This window comes from Chrysochloris asiatica, unplaced genomic scaffold (assembly GCF_000296735.1).
Source record: "Chrysochloris asiatica unplaced genomic scaffold, ChrAsi1.0 scaffold00151, whole genome shotgun sequence".
Taxonomy (NCBI): Eukaryota; Metazoa; Chordata; class Mammalia; order Afrosoricida; family Chrysochloridae; genus Chrysochloris; species Chrysochloris asiatica.
In genome coordinates, this window is record NW_006408669.1 from 4161526 (window position 1) to 4183901 (window position 22376).

The 22376-nt window shown below is 37.2% G+C and overlaps 1 protein-coding gene and 1 pseudogene across 1 annotated transcript in view; both read left to right on the forward strand.

Moving 5' to 3' along the window:
- The window catches only part of LOC102835998 (transmembrane 9 superfamily member 2-like), a 64137-nt gene that overhangs the window by 14302 nt on the left and 27459 nt on the right, over positions 1 to 22376 (forward strand). The window contains exons 2-4 of the mRNA XM_006870792.1: positions 4933 to 5000; positions 10642 to 10735; positions 16671 to 16798. Of these exons, the coding sequence (XP_006870854.1) occupies positions 4933 to 5000; positions 10642 to 10735; positions 16671 to 16798 (290 nt within the window). The remainder of the gene's footprint in view (positions 1 to 4932; positions 5001 to 10641; positions 10736 to 16670; positions 16799 to 22376) is intronic.
- On the forward strand, positions 10906 to 11872 carry LOC102829106 (annotated as a pseudogene).

Below are 22376 nucleotides of genomic sequence, written 5' to 3' on the forward strand. Positions count from 1 at the left end.
CACAAGTAGGAAGTAGGGAGGCCTGAATGCAAACCCAGCAGTGTCTGATTCCAAAAGCGATGCTCTCAGCCACATTGGTATACTGCTGTAACTTAACTCTAAGCACTCTTCTGCCTTTGGAGACCCCCTTGAAATTCATGACTGTTTGTAGTCCTGGATTTCCACACTAAATGCAGTACTCTCTACTAAACACTTTAAAGCTATATGGTAAAATTTTAAGTAGACATTTTATATACATTACTTTCTTTGATATAGTCTAAAATTAAGATTTTTTATTTTTCTGGGAAAGGGAGAAAGAATGCTGGTCATCTAGGAAAGTAACTTCACGGTAAAGCTGGTCAAATCATGTAAAGTCATTAATATGTATTTGTGAGTTCTAGCATTCCTGTAAGGAGTTTAAATGTGTCTGAAATAAAACTTCCCTTTTTCAGAATTTTTTCCACTGTAGGCGTCTCTAATATTCAGGACTAGGAGCTCCCATCGCTTTTCCTTTTTGTGGCTGTGCTCACTATCTGAGACCTTTTTGTGGCCAATCACTTAATTTGATCTTTGTACAAAAGTCTCATTTCTTTACTGAGATTTCTTATATTTTGAAAACCCAATTTAAGGTGTGAGATGGTAGAAATATGGTAGTTGAGTGAGGAGGAATAAAAGCAGAAACAAAGGAACTAGGAAAAAAGTACAATCCCCATGGTGTGGCCCATGACCAAAAGCAATGAAATAGACTAGTTGTGATCCAAATCGGGATTATATGTAGAGTGAGAAGATAAGGACTAGAAATCAAATTGTACGCTTGAGAAGAGAAGGATTTAAAAGAAAGATGATAGAACTCTAAATTAAATAAAACCACTTACAAAAAAATTTTCCTGAAGTAGAATTAGATTCAAGGCTCTAGTAGTGTAGTGGTTACGAGTCAGTCTGCTAACCTTAAGGTCAGCAGTTCGAAACTACCAGCCATTCTATGGGATAAAGATGAGGCTTTCTGCTTCTAAAGATTTACAGCCTCGGAAACCCAATGCAGGGTCGCTGTGAGTCAGACCTAACTCCACGGCACACCACCACCAGGTTTGTCTAAGTGAAGTCCTAGGGTAGTGCTATAGGATAAGTACTGGTCTGCTAACTGCAAATGATGATGGGTCAAACCCCACCACCAACTTAACAACACAACAGCAAGCTTCGTTAAAATGTTACAAGAACTTTGCATTTGAGAACAGTTTGAAAGTGAGAATGTGAATTTTTTTCCCTTGTGAATTGAGTGAAGGCTTACAGTAAAGATCAACAACTTTATATTTAACAAATTATTCACTTTGTTGGATCTCAATGATTACAAGCGCTTCTCTGCAACATTTATCTTACATCCTCCCTGTGGCTCCCCATTTACCTCTTATATTTCACAAGTGAACAAAGCCAAAAATATTTGATGTACGCTTACAAAACAAATATACATACATACATATATATATATATATATATATATATATGCTTACAAAACAAATTATATATATATATATTCATTTGACTGTCCAAAGGACACACTCTGCAAGCCAGCCTCTGCCCACAAGCACACAGCCGTACTTCGTCTTTGTGCCTACAGCCCACAGCTGCTGTCTCTCCAGGCCATTGCTCTGCCACTGTCTGTACTGTCACTGCCTTTCTAGGTAGGGATCTCACACTCCGTTCACACTTTTACTTCTTGATGAACTTGGGAATGTCTGTCCTGGAATGAAAGATGAACTATTCCCCTCTTTTAGTTGTGCATCTTTCTACAATTGCAATTGTGACAGTCACAATCCTGCAAACAAAAATTGAACAACCTTCAAGGCTATTTCTAGTCTTGCCAGTTAAGTTAGCTGTCTCTACATAGGAACAATTCCCAGAAGGATATGGATTTCAATTTAATTTTGACTTAGAATTAAAGAAGATGTTTAGAATGGGAAAGGACTGTTAGGGTAGTCAGATAGTGCCTTCATCTGTTGTTTTTGTTAGGTGCCATCAAGTTGGTACCAACTCATAGCGACCTTAGGTACAACAGACAGAAATGCTGCCTGGTCCTTCACCAACCTCTTAATAGTTACTATGCTTGAGCCCATTGCTGCTGCCACGGTGTCAATTCATCTCCTTGGGGGTCTTCCTCTTCTTCACCAACCCTCCACTTTACCAAGCATGATGTCCTAATCCAGGGACTGGCCCCTGCTACTAATAACTCCAAAGTATGAGAGACTTAAGTCTTCCTGGCTTCTAAGGAGCATTCTTATTGTACTTCTTCCAACACTGATTTGTTTGTTCTTTTGGTAGTCCATGGTACTTGCACTATTTTTCTCTAGCACCATAACTCAAATGCATCAATCTTTAATTCACTGTTACGGTGTGGCACTGTAAGATAAAGCATTGGACCTCACAGTCGACTTCAACCACAAGTTTGGCAGTTCAAACCTACCAGCTACTCCTCTGAGATCCTATGTAACATTTGAGTTAGAACCGACTTGATGGCACTACAACAGTAACAACAGCATTCATTGTCCAACTTTTACGTGCATATGAGGCTACTGAAAATGTGGTGACTTGGGTCAGATGCACTTTAGTTGTCAAATGCATATGAAGATATCTTGAATACTTTAAAGAGGTCTTGTGCAGCAGATTTACCTAATACTTTAAGACTGCTCATATTTGCTAATAAGTCAATTGAGTTTTTCTCCCAGTCTCTATCTCCTCCCCCCGCTCCCTTTTTTTTTAAATTGTGAACTGAGTAATAGTTTACATGGGAGAACATTGGCTTTACACCATCGTTTCATTCAACAGTATTTGCTTCAGTTCCTTCTGTTTTTCTTGAGGGGTGGTGGGGAGATGTACACAAAAACACTCAGGGATATATAATCATTTAAACAACCAAAGGGCACATTCTGCAAGCTTGCCTCCTGGCAGTCAGCACTCAGTCCCTCTCTTTCCATGAGTGTAGAGTCCTCAGCTGCTCCCTCTCCCCATGTCCTCATCTCTGCCTCCATCTCTGGTGTTGCTGCTTCTCTGGATAGGGTCCCATATTCCGCTTGTGCTCTTCTCCCTTGATGGTCCTAGGGTCTTCTTGTTTCAGGAATGTAAGATTTTTGTTTCAAAACTTCTACCTTTACAGTTGTGACAGTTGCAGTTAGTCATGATAACAATTACTCACTGTTGAATCATAAGAATCTTATCCCCATGTCTTTTCACCATATCCATCTAGACAAGATGAAGCCTATTCAGTGGGGACTCTACCTTTCCCCTCACTCTCTTAAACTAAACTCCCTCTTGAAAACTTGTAAGCCAGTAACTTCATGCCTTTATCGCCCCCTCATTTTAGGTAGTCACTGTCTAAATTGTCCATCCCTATCAACCCTGTATACAGAGGGGATAGCACTGATATTTGATATGAAGACTCCTCTCTCTGTTGGTATTTTGAGCTACTACATCAATGAGTATAGGTTAGATTCATCAAAGTATAGTAATTTCCCTCTTTTCCTTTATCAAAAATTGTTTCCTTTTTATCTTCCTCTAGTCGAGTTCTGATTATCAAGCCATCAAGGCTAGGTCAGATGGGTTGTTGTTGTTGTTAAGTACCGTTCAGATGGTTCTGACCCATAGCAACCCTGTATAGGGTTTCTGAGGTGCAGCTGTTGACCTTGAACCACTGACTTTGTAGTTCAAATGGCTTTGCAGTCTGGCGCATTAATCCACAGCACCACACCAGGACTCCAGTGGGTACTATCTGTAAATGTGGGTGCTCTTGTGCATCTCACCTCACTTCATATCTGCTGCACTCTATATTTTTTAACTTGATTTGGTCATTGTGTTATTTCCTCGTAGTTCAACTTTCTAAAATTGACCAAGCAGTCCTCTAAAGTTAAGTCAAAGAACTCTTGTGGCACAATAGTTAAGCACTTGGCTGGTGACCAAAAGTTTGAGCCAACCAGCTGCTCCATGGAAGAAAAGACCTGATGATCTGCTCCCATGAAGATTACAGCCTTAGAAAACCTATGAGGTGTTTATAGTCTGTCATATAGGTTGCTGTGAATCAGAGTCAACTCGATGGCACACAACAAAGTTAGACCATGTTGTCACTGTCTAGCTGCTTACGAGTGGATGTGTACATGGGATTTCTAGTACAGTTCATCTAGAAATTTCTTATCAGCTTGGTAGTATTTTTGTTTACTTTGAGAATGTTTTAAAATTTAATTATTAATTTTATACATCAGAATGAAATATTAGATTGGGAAACCAGTTTTTTAAAGACAGTGTCTATATTGTGATGAATGCTTTTAGCTAAAATGTATTTAAGTTCTGGGAGATTTTAGAGCTTAAACACATTTTAAAATATTGGAAACTGCAGCTGTAAATTATTTTGGTATTATTTAAAAGCATATAATGAGCAGATTTATAAGATAATTGTTTTAACTGGATTGGTTTTATAGATTGAATTGTATCTCCCCCAAAATATGTGTTGTAAATCCTAAACTTCGATACCTGTGCTAATAATCCCATTTAGAAATGGACTTTGTTATGTCAGTGAGACATTATTAGCATAGAGTATATTTTGGATCAGTTTCTTTTGAGGTATAAAAGAGATTTAGTTTACACAGGTGAGTAAACAGAGATGAGAGAAGCGAGATGCAAAACCACATGAAGATCACCCAGGAGCAGAAACTCAGAGAGAGAGAAAGATGTTCCTCCTTATATGGCAGGAAGAGGTAGCCTTCCCATAGAACTCTAAATGATGAGAAAGTAAATTTCTGTTTATTAAAGCCATTCATTATGGCATTTCTCTTTTAGCAACACTAGGTAACTATGAGACAGAAATATGCAATAAGATTTCAACTGTCTAATTCTTTTAAATTCTAAAACAATGGCTTAAATCTTCTATTATAGTTGATTACATTCTAATTCTGTGTTTTCTCATTTCAGGCTGAAATAGAACTCTTTGTGAACAGGCTTGACTCAGTAGAATCTGTTCTTCCTTATGAATATACAGTGTAAGTTTCTCAGTTGTTTTTTATGTAAAATTTATGTTGACTTATCAGAGTTATATATGCATTTTAGTATTTCTTTTCTGTACATTTGTAAATAAATGTGTATGCATTTGAACCTGTAGATTTTAAACACAATTTAAAAAAGGGACTCTTTTACTTCCAACCAGGAAAATATTTAGCTGCCATCAAGTTAATTTCTTTACTTTCAAAGTAGGGTTAAACTGAGATCTTCATTTTTATGTTGTTTCGACTCTACAGAAGTATCACTAAAACAGTGGATTTACTTTTTATCTGATCATATTTATATAATAGCCATTTTATTTTCATTTAACAGTTTATTTTTTTTTAAGTCTATACAACTTTAAACAAAATTATTATGTCGCATATAATTAATTCCAAGAAATAACTATTTTGATCTTTATTCTTCTATATATCTTTTTTAATAGCCTAATATGTATATTGTTGGATGCTCTTGAATTACTTCCTACTCATAGCCTGTGTGTAACAGAATTAAACACTGCCCATTCTCCACCCTTCTCACAATTGTTGTGAGGTTTGAGCCCATTGCTGCTGTCATTGTGTCAGTGCATCTCGCCAAAAGTTTTCCTTTTTGTCACTGTCCCTTCATTTTACCCAGCATGATGTTCTTCTCCAGGAACTGGTCCTTCCAAATAATATGTCCAAAGTACAAGAGACAACTTGCCAACCTTGCTTCCAAGGAGCGTTCTGGCTGTACTTCTTCCAGCAAAGATTGGTTTGTTCTTCTGGCAGTCCATGGTGCTGTCAGTATTCTTCTCAAGTATCATAATCCAAATGCATCAATTCTTATATGGTCTTCCTTGTTGATTGTCTAAGCTTTTCACATGCATATGAGTCGATTGAAAATACACCATGATTTGGGTCCTTAACTGTCCTTAAACTGACGTGTTTAGTCTTTAACACTTTGAAGAGGTCTTTTGAAGCTTATTTGCCCGATACAATACATTGTTTGATATCTGACTGCTGCTTCGATGAGTGTTGATTATGGATCTATACAAAATACAGTTTTTGACAACTTCAACCTCTTCTCCATTTATTGATCCAGTTGAGAGGCTCTTTTTTTTTTTTTCTTCACATTGAGGTGCAGTCTGTACTGAAGGCTGTAGTCTTCGATCTTCATCAGTAGGTGTTTTAAGTCCTCTTAGTTTCCAGCTAGCAAGATTGTATCATCTGCATATCTGATTGTTTATGAGTCTTCCTCCAACCTTGATACCGTATTCTTCTTCATATAATTCAACTTCTCAGATGATTTGTTCATCATACAGACTGAATAACAATAGTGAAGGAATACATCCGTAGTATACGTCTTTCCTAATTTTAAACTATTCAGTATCACCTTGTTGTGTTCTAACAATTGCCTCTGAGTTCCTCATGAGCACTGTGTTTTGGAATACCCATTCTTTGCATTGTTATCCATAGTTTGTCATAGTCTGCATAGTCGAAAGCCTTTGCATAGTCAATAAAGCATAACTAAACATCTGTCTCATATTCTCTGCTCTCAGCCAAAATTCGTCTGACGTCAGCAGTCATAGCCCTAGTACCTTATCTTCTTATGAATCCAGATTGAATTTCTGGGAGTTCCCTGACAGTGAACTGTTGCAACTGTTTTTAATTATCTTTAGCAAAATTTTACTTTCATGTTACATTAATGACATTGTTTGATGATTTCTGCGTTACATTGTGTCACCTCTCTTTGGAATGTTCACAAATATGATCTCTTCCAATTAGTTGGCCAGGTAGCTGTCTTCCATATTTCTTGGCACAGATGAGTGAGCACTTCCAGTGATGTATTAGTTTCTTGAATGATTTCAATTTGTGTTCTGTCAATTCCTGGAATATTGCTTTGCCAATGCCTTCAGTACACCTTGGACTTTTTCCTTCAATATCTTGATCTTATACTATCTCTTCAAATGGTTAAACATCAACCATTTCTTTTTGGTACATTGACTTTGTATAGTCCTTCCATTTTCTTTTTATGCTTTCTGTATCATTTAATATTTTGCCCATAAAACCCTTCAATATTGCAACCCAAGGTTTACAGTTTATTTTCAGTTATTTCCACTTAAGAAATGCTGAGCGTGTTCTTCCTTTTGGTTTTCTAGCTCCAATCTTGGCACATTTCATAGTAATACTTGACTTTGTCTTCTCGAGTTTCCATTTGAAATTTTCTGTTCAGCTCTTTTACTTCCTCATTTCTTCCATTTACTTTTGCTTCTCTACACTCAAGGGTCAATTTCAGAGTCTCTTCTGACATCCATTTTGGTCTTTTCTTTCTTTACTGAACTTGCATATAGCAATTGATGGCCTGCCCTGGCCTTGTTTTGACTGTTTATATTGAGTTTTTCCACTTCTCTTCCCACAGAATTTTTTTCCTGTGTATTCCATCTGGTAAGGTCCAGGTATATAGTTGTCTTTTATTTTGTTTTAAAAAAGCTATTTTTAATGAATAATGTTGGTCTTACAAAATTTTGTCATGCAATCTCCAGCAGTATTTCTATCACCAATGCCGTATTTTCCAACTATTTATCCTTTTTCTTTGTTTTCTACCTTTACATTCCAATCACTAGTAATGATCAGTGCATCTTGAATGCATATTTGATCAATTTCAGACTGAAGTAGTTGGTAGAATTCTTCAATTTCATCATCACTGGCTTTAGTGAATGCTGTGTAAATTTGAATAATAGTGGTATTAACTGATCTTCCTTATAGGTGTGTAAATGTTATCCTCTCACAAGACAGCATTGTACTTCAAGATAGATTTTGAAATGTTCTTTTTGAAGAAGAATGCAACATCATTCTTCTTGAATTTGTTGTTCCCATCATAGTAAACCTGATGATTGATTCAAAATGGATTCAAACCAGTACATTTCTGCTCACTAATGCCTAGGATGTTTACTGTTGTGCTTAGGGTCTCTATGAGCCAGAAGCAATTTGATGGCACCTAACAACAATAACAGTGCCTAGAATATTTTATCTTTGACAGCTTCCAGTTTTCCTAAATTCATGCTTGGTACATTCCATGTTCTGATTATTGATGGATGCTTGCAGTTGGAGTTGTGCCCCATCAGAAAATCAAGGTCCTGAAAGCTTTAGTCTGTTCATATCATTTTTGTCAGCTCTGCTTTGGGAAGACAGCTCTTCCTTAGTCATTTTTGGAGTGCCTTTCAACCTTAGGGTCTCATCTTTTGGCAATATCCTGCTGCTATTTGTAATCTTTCATTTCCCAGTGTTACATCTGACAGTGGTACGTTGTTGTTTATGAGATTTTTAGGGCTAATCATTCAGAAGTAGTCTGTCTCTCTTTATTCCTAGTCTGTCTTAGTCTGAAAGCTTCACTGAAACTTGTTCACCATGGGTGATCCTGCTGGTGTTTAAAATATTGGTGTCATAGCTTCCCACATCATTGCAACTCGCAAGCCACCAAAGTATGATAAAGTGACAGATACATTTTTGTTTAAAGAATCCAAAAAAACCCACTGAATCTTGTCCATTCAGACTTATAAAGACCCTATAGACAGAGTAAAAATAAAATTAGACTTAGGGTTTCCAAGCTAATATATTTTTATGAGAGCAGAATGCCTTTCTTTTTCCCACAGGGGGTTGGTGGGTTTGAACCAACAACCTTGTGGTTAACAGCCTATCACTTAATCCGCTGTGCTATCTAGGGTCCTTACTTTTAAAGTAGGCACATACTGTTGTATTTGACTTACACTTTGTTTTTTCACAGAATCTATTGTAGACATCTTTCTATCTCAGTGTCTATGTAACCCCCTCAGTCTTTTAGTAGCTGTGTGTTGTTACATTGCAGAGTTATAGATTCTATGTATGAATTTTTTCCCTTATTCCCTATTTATGAACACTTGATTCTTTCCAGTTTTTTATTATCAAAAGTGTTACATGAACATCTTTGTACATTAATTACAGGTTACTTTGTGTTTCTTTGACTGTTATACATCATATTAGGTATAAAATATAGTTTCTGAACTTTCCTTGGCTTCCAGATTTCTCTGGTGTCTAAAAGTTTTAAAAGAAAATATATATTTTTTACTGCAGAGAAAAGCATATAAAAAAGAATATCTTATAAAAATTCATATGTCTACATTATATAAGAAGATAATACAAAACTCATGTGTGGATTGACTATAATTTATTTAACTCTTGAAAATTTAAATGTTTTTGTTAGTTCTGCTAAATAAACAAACATCTTCTTTAATTCCTTGAGCATCGCACTAATTTGCTGCCATCATTGTACTGGCCTCAGATCCTCCACATATCATTCCAGGGTGAACACAGAACTGCCATTGAATCTTCTATAGCAAAGCTGCAGTTATGCTGTAACATTTAGATAAAACTATTGAAATCTGGTTAATAATAAATATCAGGAGGCAACTGGATGGCACAAATAATTAAGCACTCTACTACAATCCAAAAGGTTGGTGGTTCAAACCCACCCAGAGGTACCTAGGAATACAGGTGTGACAGTCTGCTTCCAAAAGGTCACAGCCTTGAAAATACTATGGAGCTGTTTTACTCTGCATATGTAGAGTCAAAATAAATGTGTTCTCAGATAGCAACAGTAAAGAGTACAAGAGAATTAAAACATAGGAAGAAAGTCACAGCTGACTGAATATGGTTCTTCACAGCCCCCTGCTCTCACAGGGTCTGTCTAGCTGTGCTTCTCATATTGCGGATATGTTGTTGTTAAGTGCTGTCGAGTCGCTTCTGGCCCATGGCAGCCCTGTATAGGGTTTCCGAGGAGCAGCCGGTGAGCTTGAACCGCCAACCTCGCCGTTCAAACCAACTTTACAGTCCAGTGCATTAACACACAGCGCCACACCAGGACTCCCTATATTGGGATATATTGGTTAGCATATCACAATTATGCAGAACCCCAGGTGGTAAACTTGGTACATCTTCCTGAAATGTCATTTTTAAGTATAGATTTGGATTTGAAAGTTTTGATTAAAGATTTACAAAATTTGCTTCATAAATGTTGTTGTTAAATGCTGTCGAATCAATTCCAGCTCAGAGCGACCCAGTATAGGGTTTCCAGGGACACCTGGTGGGTTTGAACTGCCAACCTTGTGGTTCGCAGTCTAGTGCTGATCCACTGCATCACAACCAGAATAACGATGCGTTATTTTATATTAGAATGAACAAAAATCAATTATAATGGACTAATATTTTAAGGAGCCTTGTGGGTCAGTGGCTAAGCACTCATCTGCTAACCTAAAGATTGGTGTATCAAACCCGTTAGCTGTTCCATGGGAGAAAGCTGTGGGTTCCTGTAAAGATTTATAGCCTTACAAACCCAATGAGGCACTTTATTGCTATGAGTCAAAATCAACTTGACAGCAGTGCATTTTGCTTTTTTAAGAGTATAATTTAGATATCAAAGGATTCTAAGGCCTAATTCTCAGGGGTTTTGTTTTGGTTTGGTTAGATGTGATATACAGAAGTTAGAGTGAGACTATATTTTATATTTATTTCCTAGAGCTGCTGAACTGATCAGTACAGCATGTGATCTGCCTCCAAGATGGACTAGGTATTTGATATCTCATTGCTTCCTTTTGTATTTAAGAATTTTAATGTTCTTTGCCCCCAGATTTGATTTTTGCCAAGCATCAGAAGGAAAACGCCCATCTGAAAACCTTGGTCAGGTATTATTTGGGGAAAGAATTGAACCTTCACCATACAAGGTTTGTATTTAATATTATAATATAAAATTATTTAATTAAAAAATTTTCTTTAAGTGAGTAGCTGAAGGAAGGCACAGGCAGTCGTGTGGTACCATTGTGCTTTATGGGCATGTGCTGCTATGTATGCCTGAAATATTTGAAATGCAAGTTTGGAGAGACTGACCATCTAAATGTTTGGCTGGATTAAGCACCTAGTTAGAATGGTGTTTCAACAAGTTGGAGTAAGCATGCAATCAATACTTTGGTCTGGAAAGCCATATGGTTCATCGTGAAGTATTGTAAGGAAAATTGATACCAATTTATCTCTGATTCAGTGTCTAAGAGTTCAGTTTCAGCTTACCAACCATGATACAGACTGGAGTCCCAACCACCCAGGAGAGGATGCAGTGACATCTTTTGCTGATATGGGATGGGTATCAGAGAAAATGGAGATTGTTCAACAAGGCTAAGGACAGAGGTCAGGCAGCCTCTTCAGGATGACCTTCCTGTTCTGGAGAAAACCCCAAGCAAGCAGGGCTCTTTCCCACACCTGTGTCAAGAAGCGCCTCCACCAAGGACTGTGGTGCTGGCGAATGAGGAAGCCTTGCAGAAGATCAATGCTGTTGCAAATGAGCTTGCTGCACTCCGGGCCCAGATTGCCAAAATCGTCACCCTGCAGGAGCAGCAGAGTCTCACTGCAGGTGACTTAGATTCTACCTCTTCTGTTACTACACCTCCACCACCACCTCCCCTTCTCTCTTCAGCAGAGCTTCACCAAAGTAGATGTGCCATTGATCTGATTAAAGAACGAAGAGGGAAGAAGGCCAGTGCTGGAACAACTTTGGTTAAAAACAAACCAAAGAAACCTGACATGCCAAATATGCTAGAAATCCTTAAAGATATGAATAGTGTAAAACTTCATTCAGTGAAAAGTTCTGAACAAGATGTCAAGCCCAAACCAGTGGACACTACTGATCCTGCTGCCCTCATTACAGAGGCTCTGAAAAAGAAATTTGCATTTTAGTACCAAAGCGAAGTTGAAAAAGTAATTACAAAACTGAATCAGAAACCAGCTCAGAAACAGTGTTGTTTGGGCCACACATGTAGAAGTCTACAGGAAAAATGAAGGCTTTAATTAAAAATGTTTCCAGTTCCTAAATAGACAATGAGCTGAAAAAGACTATCCTGGTTCAGCTGTTGATTTATTAAGACTAAATTGGTGGTAGAAATCAACACTGTTTAGTAAATACCTGACCTGAGCATTCAGTGCCCTCCTTTTAAATCTTAAATACAGGGTTAGACAATAACAAAAGCCTTGAGTTTCTGGGTTTGCTTTTTACAAGGTGGTCAGTTCTAAAACTATCTTTGTAGATTCTGACATGTTTATTCTGATGTGTAGATTCTGACATGTTTTAATGTATAACCAGCATGTCTGTGTTACTAGTCTTGAAAACAAGTGTATAGATTTCAGAACATAGGAAGGACATGTGGGGGTGTTAACTATGAGGATTTTAATTTGCAAACACTAATTTATCTGTACAAATGTTTTATATGCATGTATTTGGATATAAAACAGTTTTATGTTAAAATTAGTCGTAATGGCAGAGAGGATACTGCTGTCATTTGTTTCCAGTGATAATTTGTAATACAATAATGGAACAGCTGGTGTAACGTAAGTTGTTGCCATGAAATATTTAATTTGAGGTTTGAATCTTCTTGTCTTGAGCAGAGCTTATATCTTAAATTCTCTCTCACTTTTCTTGGAGGTGCGATTTGAATAGAAGCATGATGATGTTCACTGTTGAAATTTCATACTGCCCTTTTAAAAGGGAGCTAGAGAACCATGCAAACTGCCTTCCCCTCAGTACCATTGTGCTGAGGAAGAGTAAGGTATCAAATTAGTGAATTAAATCCCTTGTAACGTAAAAACCAGAATGTATCATCTTTTCTTTTGGTTTAATAAATGACATCATAAAGGGGGAAAATTTTTTTTTTTCTATGTTGTTGTTCAAGAAAAAAGCTTTTGATAACAACTCTCATAGCTAGGTGAAATAAATTTTCTTTTGCATCTGGGATCCTTTTGTTTCTCATCCTATATCATACATAAGTCTGTCTTCTTGAGCATTCCTTCAGCCATTATTATAAGTGATAAAGCAGCGACTTACAAAAGAGTTCTCAGGTCCCCTGCTTCACCTCACAGAGATACCTTCAAGCCAACTTGAAACTAGTCATGAAAATTAGATCCAGATGCTTCTGAGTCCATTTCTACGTCTTTGCAAGCATTATCTGTAGACTTTTAATTAGCAGATAGATCATTAGTCCTTGACTCTCAAGTTTTAAGTAAAGATAACCTTTCTATTTTGACCATTTAAAGTATATTTGTAGTCTTGGAACAGCAGGGCTCTGTGATACAGGGAACGAGGCATAGTCTGAAGTGGGGAAATAATACTAAGATGCTTGACTGTCTTAGGAATATTGGTTTCCTTTGCCTACTATTGTAGAATTGACACTTGAGTGGGATAGAAAGGAATGTCAGGAAACATGATTACAGACAGCTTGTAAGCCCATCTTCAGCCTATAACTGATTGGAATACCTCAAAGGGATTCTACAACTTGCCCAGTGAAATAAGCCTCTTGAGGAAACTTTGCAGTGTATAGGACCTTAGGTGGAATCCTGAGCCCCATTCAGAACATTCTGAAGTGGGACATTCCCACCAGAAAGGACAAACAGACCAACCTGGAACAGCTAGAGCAACAGAAGATACATCTTCAAAGAAAGATCATCTGGAAAAACCTGAAACAAAAATGTCAATATGACTGACTGGCTACTACAAGAATAAGCAAGCTGTTTACCAGGAAACCATCAAGTCAGGTAATTAAGTTCCTTCAGGACAAACCCCTGTTGTAAAATAGACACATGAACACATGAATAGGAATGTAAGCTTGCTGGTGACCACAGTGGTCTACTGGTAAGTGGAAGGAGGGTGGGGGGAAGGCAGCAGTGAAGAAATGGGATAAGTTCAGCCTCATTCCATAGGCTCCCATTGACCTGGAGATGAGAGAGAAGAGGAAGGGCTGGTTAGTCCAAAATGTGGTGAGACCTGGAGACACCTGAGCCCATGGACAAGGACATAGCCACAGAGGGCTAGAGCTGAGAGTGAAGCATCTAGCTGATAAGAAGTGAGGGGAGATGCACAAGAATGCCCAAACTTGCAGACCTAGACTCAATGGCTTAATAATCAGAATTCAACTAGAGGAAGATTAAAAAAAAAAAAATGTTTTTGATAAAGGAAACCAGGGTAAATTGCTACAATTTGATGAACTTGAACTATACTCATGGAGGTAGTAGCTCTAAATACGAACAGAGAGGGAAGGAGTCTTCACATCAAGTATCAATGCTATCCCATCTGTATACAAGGTAGATAGGGACGGGCAACTTAGACATTGGCTACGTGGGACGGGCATGTGGGCTAATGCATCTGACTGCACAGTTGTCTGAACTGCAAGGTCGGTGGTTCAAGCTCACCATCTGTTCATTGGAAACCCTATACTATGTCGCTGTGGATCGGAATCGACTCGGCAACACTTAACAACAACCTAAAATGAGGGGTCAATAAAGGCTTGACGTGACTGGCTTATAAGTTTTCAAGAGAGAGTTTAGTTTAAGAGTGTGTGGGGGAAGATAGTCCCCACTGAATAGTTTTCATCCTGTCTAGATGGGTCTGGTGAAAGGAGATGGGGATACGATTCTTATGATTCAATAATGAGTAGTTGTTATCATGACTAATTGTGACTATTACAATTGTAAAGGTAGAAGTTTTGTAACAAAAATAGGGGAGTAGTTAGATAATCTTACAGTCCAGAAATAGAGGCCCATAGGACCATCAAGGGAGAAGAGCACAATCAGAATGCGGGACTTTATCTAGAGAAGCAGTGACACCAGAGATGGAAGCAGAGATGGGGACATGGAGACAGGGAGCAGCTGAGGACTCAAGATTCATGGGAATAAAGGGACTGAGAGCTGGCAGCTAGGAGGCACACTTGCAGAATGTGCCCTTTGGTGGTATAATATATATGCTTGAGTATTTAAAAGGAAAAAAAAAGAGCTACAATGAATAGAGACAAATAGTGTTAACTGATGATGGTACATGGAGAGGATTATAATCATTACAATGAAACAAGGTGTATGATTTGTTGAATGTAAAACTGATGCTCTGCCCTGTAAACTTTCACTCAATTCACAATAAAAACTTAAAAAAAAAAAAAAAGTGTATTTGTAGCATCTTTGAATGCATAGTTAGGACATCAGTTAAAGCGGACAAACTAAGCATGCCTTTATGTACACACTTCATCAGTAGATCCTAACTTCTTAATCTGTTGTCCTTTCACACTGCATGTGTTTGTACTGTACAAAGAACAGTGGTCTCTTATCTTTGAAAAATAATTAGTTCATGGTAATGACATATGGACATATTAAAAAAATAGATAATATAGAAAAATATAAAATAAAAAGTAAATCTCTCTGCCTCCTAGTTCCATTTTTATTTCGTATTAATCTTTCTTGATAATTTTTTATGCACTTAGAAACATTGTATAAATTTTGTTAAATGCTGTTAACAAAATCCTTCCATTCCAGTTGGAATTTTGAGTCACTGAATTCATAAGCAAAACTGTTTTGTCAGATTGTAGCAATTCACACTTGTTCACAGTATCAAATATCTTTTTTCTTCCCTGGGTTGAGTTCTGATTAACTGCACATCCAAGGTAAGTCAGGTGGGTACTAGCTGCAAGGAGGCACACCTCCCTACACTGCAGACCAGTTGTCCGCTTCACTCTCAACCCTAGTTCCCTGGGGCTAGGTCATTGCCCTTAGGCTCAGGAGTTCACACATCTTCAGACCAACCAAGGCTGTAAATCTTTGCAGGAGCAGAAAGCCTCATCTTTCTCCCATGGAACAGCTGGTAGACTCAGACTGCTGAGCTTGTTGTGGTTCGCAGTCCAGGACTTATCCTACCATGTTTTTGCCTGTATAGTTAGTATAGTAAATTGCAGCTTTCTGAAAACTAAGAGACATTTCTTTAAGACATTAACACCATATTACATTGTGAATATCATCATTTTCACATATTTGAAATAAGTCTTGAACTCTAAAATTGAAGGCATGTTAAATAAATCCTTACTTTTTAAACTTTATTGTTTTTTTTATTCCCAATTTTTTTGTTTTAACTGTGTTTCAACTTTACTAGTTAACTAAGATCCTAACCATTTGAAAGTCTTTCATTTGTGTATAAAAAAAAATTGTTTACCCAAATTTTTATGCATCCAAATTCAACTTTTTCTTACGTCATCCAGTCTGTCTTGTTTGTTAACTTTTGTATTTCCTATTACCTGGTACTTTGGGAGCACTGACATATTTATTGAGTGAATATAAAAATTCTGTTTATTACTCAAAAGTCAACTCTAGAATTTCTAAAATGTGATCATAGGATATTACCAAGAGTAATTAATATCCGGTTTGTTTTACATATGCTTTTTCTTTCTTTTTCCTCTTAGATTTACTTGCAATTTGAAGTGATGTATGTTGGAATTTTCAAAAAGAAAAAAAAAACTATTAATAATAAAAAGGAAAATAGATTTCAACTTTTTAGAAAAACTGATTACAAGTGAAATTTAAATCTGAACTACGAGGAATTTTTAACTGTTTATTGCCCATATGAATGTATTTAAGTCATTTAATGAAAACTGGGAATTTTATGCTAATTATGAATACTGGACTCAGAACCACAAGATTGGCAGTTCAAACCCACCAGCTGCGCCCTGGAAATCCTATACAGGGTTGCTACGAGTCGTAACTGACTAGATGGCACTTAACAACAACAACAGCATGTTGAAGTAATACATGACCTGAATGATTTGTCTTTTTTCCTAATTTACTTTTTACTTTGTTTTAATGCAGTTTACATTTAATAAGGAAGAGACCTGTAAACTTGTTTGTACAAAAACATACCATACAGAGAAAGCTGAAGATAAGCAAAAGCTAGAATTCTTGAAAAAGAGCATGTTACTGAATTATCAGCATCACTGGTAAGAAATGGAGATTTTAGATTTTTTTGGCATTTTCCTTTTTAAGATAAAACTTCTGAGTTAATTCACTAAGTGTATAGTATATAAGAAATTTACCAATTTTTGTTTTGTTTTCTGTAGTAGTAGCATGAAATAGTGAATTTGACTTGCCAGAACGTTATTATTAACATTGATAGCATGATTTAAAGGATCATCTGTAATTGTACTTATCTTACTGTAATATCTGGTCTTTCCTTTTATACATAGACATATAACAGTTTTATTCATGTATAGCTAACAGGAGTAGATTCATGCTTTGCAACTGTCTTCTTGAGAAATGTTATTTTTACTCAATAGACAGTGAATAAGGTCATAAAAATGTATTTAATTTTTGTTTGATGTTTGATAAATAGTATTTACTTCAAGTAAAACAGCTACCCATATCATTTTATAAACAGGAAGTAACATTAGCAAGGTCGTGCAAGTTTAATCAAAATCAAAGAGCACTTAAACTTTGTAAATTTGGGGAGGCAATGACTTATGAGACAGGGGATTCATCCTTAAAATTTATTGGAAACTTCAACACCCCAACAAGAAAAAGACAAATAGTCCACTTAAAAAATAGACAGAAAACGTGAACAGAAATACTTGTGATCACTAGCCATTGGAAAGATGAAAATGAAAACAGCGGTGAAATAGCATCGCACACCAGCATTAATAGCAGACCCAAAAACCAGAAGACAACACATGCTGGTATAGAGAGACTAGGACTCGTCTACACTGCTAGCAAAACTGTGAAATGGTGCAACTACTGTGGAAGGTGCTAAGATGCTTACTCAAAAAGTTGAAAATAGAAATAACCGTATGACCCAGTAATGTTTCTGTTTAGTATATCCTAAAGAAATAAGCACTATGACAGAATAAGTATATGTACACCTATGTTCGCTGCAGCTCTATTCACAATAGCAAAAAGATGTAGACAGCCTAATGGCCATTTTGGAAGAATGGATAAACAGATTTTGGTACATAAGCACAGTGGAATGCTACTTAACGTTGAAGAATACCATTGAATCTGAAAAACATCTCATAACATGGATGATGAACCTGGGAGGACATTATGCTGAGTAAATTTAGTCAATTACAAAAGGACAAGTGTAGTATCAGATATTTGTTGTAAAAAGTCAAGAAAAGGGTTTCATGCTAAAAGAAACATTCCTTGATAGTTACCAGAGGTTGGAGGGAAGAGGGAGTAATTGACTAGCTATAGAGGATAGACATGTTAATCCAAGTGACAGCATGGCTTTGCTGAAGAATGATGAAGGCCGGGTCAGACACAGGGAAGAGAGCAAGAGTTAAAGGGAACAGGGCTACATGCTGGTATATATACAATCCTGCGATAACAGTGATCTGTGGGTAGATGTGTGGATAGATACACAGACTGAATAGGTGTGGGACAGAGTGTGGGATATATCCTCAAATATATAAAGGTTTGAATAGAATATTTGTATGTGGATATTTACATATGATGTAAACATCCATGAATGTGGTGCAGCATTTGTTATTGTTAGGTGTACCAGTGAGTCTGTTCCGATCCATAACAACCCTCCTATGAACAACAGAACAAAAGATAACCCAGTCCTGTGCCATCCTCACAGATGTCATTATGTTTGAACCCATTATTGCTACCACTGTGTCACTCCATATTGTTGGGGTTGTCCTTTTCCGCTGATCCACACACTTCCAAATATGAATCTCTTCTCTAGGAAATGATCTCTCCTGACAACGTTCCAAAGTACGAGAGATGAAGTCTCGCCATGCTGACTTCCAAGGAGCATTCTGGCTGTACTTCTTCCAACACATTTATTTGTGTGTTCTTCTGGCAGTCCATGGTACTTAAAGTATTCTTCGCCAGCACTCTAATTCAAATGCATCGGGTCTTCTCTGGTCTTTCTTATTCATTGTTCAACTTTCACATACATATGAGTTGATTGAAAATATCATGGCTTGGCTCTGGTGCACCTTAGTCCTGAAACTATGATTTTTGCTTTTGGAACACTTTAAAGAGGTCTTGTGCAGCAGATTTGCATAATGTGATGTATTGTTTGATTTCTTGGCTGCTACTTCCATGAGTGTTGATTTTGCATCCAAGTAAAATGAAGTCTTTCACAACTTCAATCACTCCTCCATTAGTTGTTGTTAAATGCCATTTAATCCGTTTTAAATCATAGCGACCATGTTAGGGTTTTTGAGGAGTGGGATTGCCTCAAGTTCTCTTTGCTTTCAGTAGGCTTTCTGTCATCTGCACATCACAGGTGGTTGATGAGCCTTCCTCCAATACTGCTGCCGCATTCTTTTTCATATAATCTAGTTTCTCTGATTATTTGCTTAACATACAGAAATGAATAAGCGTGGCGAGAAGATAAACTCTGGTGTATACCTTTCTTATTTCAAACCAGGTAGTATCCCCTTGTTCTATTTGAAAGACTGCACTGCCTCTTGGTCTTTGTACAGGTTTTTCAGAAGCACAATGAAGTGTTCTAGAATTTCCATTCTTCACCATGTTATCCATAATTTTTGACCCACAGTGTCAGATGCCTTTGCATAGTCAGTAAAATCAACTAAACAACTTTCTAGTAATCTCTGTTTCCAGCCAAGATCCATCTGATGTCAGCAATTGTAGTCCTTGTTCCATGTTCTCATCTGAATCTGGCTTGAATTTCTGGCAGTTCTCTGTTGATAATGTTGCAGCCATTTTTTAATTTAGCAGAATTTTACTTGTGTGTGATAGTAATGATATTACTTGATAATTTTCATTCTGCTGGGTCACCTTTCTTTGGAACATGCACAAATATGATTCTCTTCAATTCTGTTAGCCACTTAGTTGTCTTCCAAATTTCTTGGCATAGACTAATATGTGCTTCCAGTCCTGCATCAGTTTGTAGAAACATTTCAGTCAATTCTTGGGCCCTTGTTTCTCACCAATGTCTTCGTGCAGCTTGGATTTCTTCCTTTATTTCCATGGTTTCTTGACCATACGCTACCTCCTCAAATGGTTGAATATTGACTAGTTATTTTCAGGATAGTGATTCTGTATATTCCTTCTTTCTTCTTTCTATACTTCTTGTGCTAATCAGTATTTTTCCCATAAAACCCTCTGTGTTTCAAATTGAGACTTGAATTTTTTTCCTCAGCATGAGAAATGCTGTGTTCTTCCGTTTTAGTTTTCTAACTCTAGGTCTTTGCACGTGTCATTATAATACTTAACTTTGTCTTCTTGAGTTGGCCTTTGAAATTATCTTGTACTTTTCATCATTCCTTCTATTCTCTTTAACTATCCTTACACTCAGAACAAGTTTGACAGTCTCTTCTGACATCAACTCTTTTCTATGGCTTGTCATTTACCAATCTTTTGCTTTATTCATGTATGGTATTTTTTATGTCATCCCTGAACTCCTCTGGTCATTAATGTTCAATACATCACATCTGTTATTGACAGGATCTCTGAATTTTGATTTCCCATTAATTGGTTTTTAATTTTCTACAGCTTCATCTTGAACTTGCATATGATATGATATGATATGATATATGATATGATATGATATGATATGATATGATATGATATGATATGATAGTCTGTTCCACATTTGGCCCCTGACCTTGTTTGAGCCGATGATAATGAGCTTCTCCATCATCTCTTCCCATGCTGTCTTCAGTTTGATTTCTGTGTATTTCATCTGGCAAGGTCCACGTGTATAGTTGTTCTTATGTTGTTGAAAATAAAGTTATTTGCAATAAAAAAAAAAAAAGTCATTGAGCTTGCAAAATTCCACCACCAATGCCGTATTTTCCAGCTACAGATCCTTTCTTTTGGTTTCTAATTTCCCTGTTCCAATCACCGGTAATTATCAATGCACCTGACTGCATGCTTGATCGAGCTGCTTTCAGGATTCTTTTCTTGTCTTTGAGTTTGGAGAGTTTGATTGTGATATGTCTTGGTGATTTTCTTTTGGGGTGTATCCTGCCTGGGATTCTTAAATATTTTTCATCTTTCATGATGTTAGGGAAATTTTCTTCCAGTAGCTCTTCTACTATCTTTTCTCTAGTTTCCTTTGTGTCTTGCTGTTCTGGAATTCCAGACACCCACAGGTTATTCCTCTATATGTTGTCCCTCATGAATCTTAGGCTTTCTTCACATTTTTTTCATTCCCTTTTCTCATTGTTCTTCTATCTTACTAGTATTAAGAGATTTATCTTTACACTCACTAGTTCTGACTTCCATTGATTCACTTCTGCTCCTTTTCCCTTTCATTGCTTTATCCATTTCTGATCTTAGTATTGGTCATCTGTTTTCAGGTTTGTATTGTCTCCAGTGTTGTATCTGTTTTGTTTGATTGCTTGATTGTACTGCTTTTCTAAATTCTTTCTTGTTTTCCACGACCTTTCTGTGAAACATTTGGACGTACCTCGATATCATTTTCCTAAACTCTTTTTTATCAGGTAGTTCCAATGCTTCTTCTTCCTAAAACGCAGTTTCCAACTCTTACTGTTGGTCATTTGTTTGAGCTCTTCTGTCTCGTTTCTTCATATGGACAGAAATTTTCTACGCTTTCTAGGCACTGTGGTGGTGTTGTATTTGTATTTAAGTTGTTTAATGTATGTTGGTGTATTCATAAGCACTCACCAATTGCGTCCTAGTGGGTATAATAAGGAGATGAGCTCTGTTCACTGTACAATTCAGTTCAGAATGGATTTAGCAGATACTGGTTGTAGTTACTGCTCTGGTGTATAGCAGCTGATGTTGGTTCTTGCCCAATTGTTTGGGTTGTAGCAAGTACAACTGTGGCTTGGTTTTATGACCATAGTTGCTGTCTCTTGTCAGGCGAGGCAAGAAGAGAAAACATTCCCACAAGAGGAAAAGGTCAAAGAAACAAAACTAAAAACAAAACACAGGCAAACCCAGAAAAGAATATAAAGACAATAAAACTGGGAAAAGAAAAAGAAACAAACAAACATAAAAATAAAGCAAAAAACAACCAGGAAATTAAGAGTCATTCTGTAGCACCACCTAATGGACTTTTGCTTTCACATCTGCCTGAAAAATTTCAGATAGGCCTGCTGTGCCTCTCTGCCCTCACACCAGCTGTTTTCGTTTTCTTTTTTCTTCCCCTCAAGTCCGTTGAGCTACTTCTCCTAGTAAAAGTTTTTCCAGGGCTGGCCAGGACCTGTTTGGAACAGAGGCTGCTGACATAGGCTGTTTCTTTATCTCCTTCCCCTTCAGTTATGAGCCTGGATGCCGGATCCACATGGCACCTTTCCTAGGTGTGTCTATTTGTGCAGCTCTCCCATCTGGTCACCAGGCAGGAAATGAATAAAAAGAGACATACATTTGGGGGCTCAAATGGTTAAGCACTCAATACCAAAAGTTTGGTGCTTCAAACCAACCCAGAGGCACCTTGGAAGATGGAGGTGGCTGTCTGCTTTTAAAAAATATCACAGCCTTGACAAATCTATGGAGCAGTTCTATAGTGTACATCTGGGGCAGCCGTGAATAGGAATTAACTCAATGGCAACTGACAACCACCATTTTTAAGTTTTCAAG